General features: G+C 42.0%; 1 protein-coding gene across 1 annotated transcript in view; it reads right to left on the bottom strand.

Moving 5' to 3' along the window:
- Nucleotides 1–3,422: 3,422 nt before the first annotated feature.
- prkcaa (protein kinase C, alpha, a) overlaps nt 3,423–6,000 on the bottom strand; it is a 205,196-nt gene continuing 202,618 nt past the window's right edge. The window contains exon 17 of the mRNA XM_015968942.3: nt 3,423–3,812. Coding sequence (XP_015824428.1) covers nt 3,648–3,812 — 165 coding nt within the window. The 3' untranslated portion in view covers nt 3,423–3,647. The remainder of the gene's footprint in view (nt 3,813–6,000) is intronic.

Raw genomic sequence — 6,000 nt, 5'->3', positions numbered from 1 at the left:
AGAACCAGCAGTAAATACTAAATGATGATTAACTGGGTACTAAAACTGACTGATGGGTTCTCTCCGTTATGGAAGTGCCATTTTCTGAGTAAAATGTTTGGATTATTAGATTTAACACTTAACATTTTTATGCCATAATCAAAGCCATTCACATCTAAATATCTCAGTTATTTTGATACAGGATGCAAATAATTACCTGTTTATTCAGACTGTAGTCTAAAAAATAATTTTCTAAGGTTGTATACCATCACCATACAATAAAATAAAATAAAATAAACAAGAAGAAAACTGTAAACATGATACAGGAAACATTGAATCACAAAGTGCCGTTTCAACACCTGCACCACCTGCCCTCAATATTTGGCTAATAATAGTATCTACCGTTCCTTTTACACTTTCGCGTTTTAATTATTGACAAACAGACAGCTTCTCACCAATTAGATCTACTCATAGCACTTTAATCCACTGAGATTTGTAAACACGTGATTGTATTCTCTAAAACCTATACTGGCACAGGTTTAAAACAGCCTGTCTCAGTGTCTTACAGAGAAACATTCTTCTACAGGGAGTGATCATCATTTCTACAGCAAGCATCTCACTGGATATGACTGTTGGTGATGACTTATGAACGGCATTCACAAGCAACTTTTCAAAATGTCTTGTTAACATCGTTGAATAAAGAATTTTGTCCAAATATAAGACGTGTTTCCACCACCAGAACTTCTGTGTAAGGGCTGAAATATACTTTTTTGACCTCGCGCTGGTGCAGGCTACGTCGTTGTTCTTGTACTTGCTGCTGCACCGCACTGCATGTAGTACTAGAGGGTTCTGCTAGAGGGCACAATAGGGTACTCAGACTGGGTAGAGAGTTTGTTTGTGGGGGGACAATTGCCTCTGTGTGTGAAATGTGCTTCACAAATAAAGCTGCCTTGCCTACAACCAAAATAAACATGGCGTCAACAGAAGAAATCAGTTGCTGGTTAATTTTGAGATAACAGCAGAAAAAAGACAGCCCGGATCTTGGTTATTTGTATATTAAAGACTGCGAACGCATCTCATTAATTTGTGTAAATTTGGGGGGAAGCGCACAAACAACTCTTTAAATCAACTCAAGTTATGCGAGGAATTTTAAACATGCGTACGTGTCTTTAACAAGCAAGTGTATTCTGGCCCTTAAGCCTGGTTTACTCCGTCAGCTCCGCAGGGGACAGACACGCACGGATTGACGGAAGCGTTTTGCTTTCATACTTCTCCGTCTCCTGGAGAGTGTTGCAAAGCAATTTCCCGGCAGGACAACAGAGGGCGTAGCGCTGTTCTGTGGTATCCTGTCATGTATCGGTCCAAGATAGTGTGTTTATATTGTGTTTTTGTGTATATAAGAGACTTTTAACACGGACATATTTGTCTCTCATTCTCCCACCGCTTCATGCGCTCCCCACCTCTAAACCCACGTTTCCTGTCATTTCTGTCCACAAATAAAACGCTTGCTGCGCATCTCTTCACTCCTGCAGTCACGGGAGAATTAAACGATGATATTTTTAGAGTTTTTTCGCGAGGTATTCTTCAAGCTTCTCCGTGTCTGCCGCTAGTTATCCTCGGTTCTCTTTGCAATGGCGGCGCTGTAAACAACAGCGGCGTCCTGACCAATCACAAGCTTGCGTAATCCGTCTCGTTCGACGGATGTTTAAAAAAGTGGGCTCGACTCCGTACGTACTTGCGTGCCTGCCGGATCCCTACGCAAGGACGGATAATGGCGTTGCGTGTCTCCGCACTGACGCAGACGGAGAAGCATAAATCAGGCTTAACTTAACTCATTCACTGCCAGTGATGGCTTTTGTTATCATTGGCAGTGAATTTTGCTCCAAAGCCGATCTTCATCCGTGTACGTCACACGTCACTTGATCAGGAAGCAGAAAATCCATGCGTTAGGAGATCGTTTTGGGCCGCTAATGTAAAAAAAGCAAGGCGCAAACCAGAAAAGGATCTGCCGATCCCAATTCGACAACGGATTATGAAAGAACAGATAACGCTCAAAACACGCGGATTCTTCCTGATGTAAAAGGCGAGTCTCCTCTTTGTTTTGTTAGTTTTGGCGTTGACTTCATCATAGAGCGCAACGTTCTGTGACTCCTAAAAAAACCCAGTAAAAGCATTGAAAAACGCTGGCAGGAAAGGGCTTTACTGATCAGGAAACGGCTGGCAGTGAATGAGTTGACTTAACCTTCACGGTATGCGTGTCTCCAGTTTACTGGGCCGGTCTGACAGTACCACTTTCCGAGACATTTAATGGGCCATTCCCATCTGCACCGGGTCGGCCCGGGCCGGGTAGCCCCAGTCGGCCCCAGCCTGGCCCGGTTGATTCCCCACATCCTTGCCTTAAGCCCATGTGGGCTGATTCTACCCACCAATCAGAGGCTTGCTCTAATGGAAGGTGTGAATTTGCTGTCAGCAGTGGGTGTGTTGGTCCTGGTCGACCTGAAGCAGACCCCCTCGAGAAGAGGGCTGAGAATGAGCCTTGGTTGGCCCGGAAAAATACCAGGCCGCCCAGATATGTAAACAACCTACGCTACCCGGCCCGGGCCGACCCGGTACAGATGGGAATGGCCCATAAGTCACCAACTGAGTACTGGAAATTTGGTGTGTACAAAGAAATGGCGGTACACTCGCTGGGTGGGACTTGTGGTTAACTCATGCTGATTGGTTGTAGCTCAGTAAAAAATGACATCGCCAGACAACCTGCATTTGTAAAATTGGAAGTTGCTGATAAGCAGAATGAAAGGAAAATAAAATACTCTTTAAAATCTAAACTCCCAATGCCGAAAATGCAGTGGAAATCCCTCCACTATGCAATAATTCATGGTGGTTTGGGTTTTCCTACAGAGCACCCTAAAAACATTTTTTTCTGGTCATTGAATGCCTCTTTCCACGTTACACAGCCGCACTTCTCATCCCTTGAATGGATTAAATCATGGTGCACTGTGAGAGACTCAAACATCTTCAATGTTATTATTGTCCATGAATGTGTTTTGGCACTGGTCTGTGACATTACTCACTGCTGAAATGGTAACGACATACTGACGTCTTAGCAAAGTCGGGTCACTTTTGTGTGGAGACGGCTAAGAGAACAGAGCCAGTGGATTTTCCCTGTCACCTCCCAAAAATTTCCCAGAACTCCTAAAAAGGAAACAAAACTTTGTGATGTCCTTTCTGTGAGTTAGTTAGAAAGTGAAAAATTTTGTGGGAGAGTAAGTTTTGATTAGAGACAAATGACTAGAATCTGACATTTAGGGAAAATTAGGACATGATTAAGACACTTGGTGACTAAATAGCGACTACACATCTTGTAGCAATTTCTTCTTAGTTTTGACATATGGGAAAGTATCCAGATAGTCACCAACAGTCACAGCCCAGTAAGACACAAGCCTAAAAATAGTTTTTTGTTGCACTTGACAAATCTATCCAGTCCATAATCTACACTGCAACAACTATTGTACAAAGCAAATATGCATGCCCTTGACTCCTGTTGTGGAACTACACCAATACATTAGGATCCTTTGTGGGAATTGATGGTCTGGTCATTTGTTTGATGGTTTAAATGGGTGGCAGTGAACAAGGAGCTTCTTCATCAGCTTTAACCCTAACCCTTCTCATTCACTGTTGACTTGCGATGGGTGTCGAAACTGAGGGTTGATGAAAGAAAATCCAGCAAACTCTGCCTGGTCGATGTTGGCTATGACCAGCTCATCGGGTGGCGTGAGCTGGGGCTGGGTACGTGTGAAGAACTTGTCAAAGTTCTCTGCTCCTTTGCCACACTGTAAAAAAGACAAACAGAAGAGAAAAGTGTCATTTAAGATGCCAGGTAAGCAAAAGGACACAAAAGACTTGAAAACCGGGGGTGCACACTGCCATTATGCAAAAGGCTAATTCAGAGCAGCTCCAAGGAGGCACCAAGTCATCACACACAGCAGTTTGGTTTTACATTCTTTGGGTTTTGGTACAATAAAGCCCAAAGCAGAGAAAACACACACCTTCATTGTTAGTTAATCACAATTCACTTCATGAAGATTTTCCCACTTTAATCGAGCATCTGTAGAGGTGTCCGATATTATCGGTCCACCATCATCATCGTCCAACATTGGCATTCAAATAAAACCTCAGGAATTATTGGTAATGGTTTTAACTCTTTTTACATACCATGCACATTTTATACATGAAATCATTCAGTGAATTTTTCTTTCACTCAAAATGTCAAAATATGACAGAATTGAGGTGTACCTTGTATTGGCTCAAAATCTCTCAAAAATACAATATGTGTGCAAGATCTTTCATTGTGAGCTTGAATCTGTGATCAGCCAATTCAGCATTCCCATGACCAAAGTGGATCCACAATAAATATCTGTCAGAATGACCGCCGCTCTGAACAACATCTTCCCCAGTCACCAACAACCATCTCCTTTTGCTCATCCTCCTGCCTTCATTTTAATAATAATAATGCATTGGACTTATAGAGCGCTTTTCTAGACACCCAAAGACGCTTTCACACACTCTCACATTCACACACTGCCAGTGATGGTAAGCTACTTGTAGCCACAGCTGCCCTGGGGAGGTCTGACAGAGGCGAGGCTGCCATTTGGCGCCGTCGGCCTCTCTGACCACCACTAACACAGGCAAGCTGGGTGAAGTGTCTTGCCCACGGACACAACAGCAGGATACCCCTGGCGGGAGCTGGAATCGAACCCATGACCCTCCGATCATGAGGCAACCCGCTCTACCACCTGAGCTACTGCTGCCTAGTCTCAGACATTCAGAGTGTTGAGGTCAGCTCTTGCTTTCTGTTAATTATTGGACTGACATTACTGTCAGAAGTTTGTAATGTGATTCGGCCTTAAAGCATATCCTTCAAAACACTAAATACTGGCATTTAGATTAATTCTTTGAAAGCATTATTTGATTGAATGAAAAACAACCAAACAACAGTTTTTGGGGGTAACACTTTACAATAGGGGTCCCTTTATTAAGTTACTTAGTGCATTATTCAGCATTAATAAGCAAATGATCACTTTATTAATGCTCCAGAGGTATCTTTAAGGTTAAGACAAACCCTGGCAGGTGTCTGCTTAGTAATGCATTACTTAATATAAACATTAATATTAGAGTGGTTAATACTTTATTTAATAACTTATTAATGCACTAAGCAACGCTAATAAATGAACCCATATTGGAAAGTATTACCGTCTTTGGGTACATCAGGAGTATTAGAGAACAGGTATAGATCATACATGCTGGCCAGCAGTTGGATGGAGTTCTTTGTGATATTTTCAGGAGATCAGACGCTTGTAAAGTGAGGGGACATGGCAGGTGGCCTGTCACCCCTGCTGCTTTCTCATTTTGCTTTTGTTTTTAAGAGCCCTAAAAATAGACCTATTTGGATGTAATAAGAAGCAACACAACGGTGTCGACATAGAAACGATCACACATGGTGAGTAGAATCAGACTCTCCAAAGGTCTAGAGCTGGTTCACCTACAAAACAATTAAAATATCCTCTTAAAGGAATATTCCACCCAAATTAGAAATTTTGTCTGTATTTTGTCATTTTTCCCAGAGATAAGTGAGAAAAAAACCATTTGTAATCAGCCCAGTCATTCACCCTTTATAAGATGGTGACATGGTGTCTTTAGTCTGATTTTACATACGGTTTGATGTCCCTTTGTTACCCTTTATTGCTTTTTAGCAATTCACTACAAAAAAAAAAAAACAGATGGATATAGAAGATGGTGATTTGCTTTTTGTTTTTGTCAAATGAAACCATAAGATTAATTTTTCTAGGTCATTTTCTTATTTGGCAAAGACATAATATTGATCATTTGTCCTCATTTGAAAACGGAAGCAATGAAAAACAAGCAGAATCAACAAGAGAGTAAAAAGGAACGGCTGGGTGCAAATCTCTATCCTCATTAGAGAGTCCACCTAGACATGGGATTCACCTACACGGTTGAATG

This window comes from Nothobranchius furzeri, chromosome 4, assembly GCF_043380555.1.
Source record: "Nothobranchius furzeri strain GRZ-AD chromosome 4, NfurGRZ-RIMD1, whole genome shotgun sequence".
Classification (NCBI taxonomy): Eukaryota; Metazoa; Chordata; class Actinopteri; order Cyprinodontiformes; family Nothobranchiidae; genus Nothobranchius; species Nothobranchius furzeri.
This window is presented reverse-complemented; position numbering and strand designations above follow the sequence as displayed.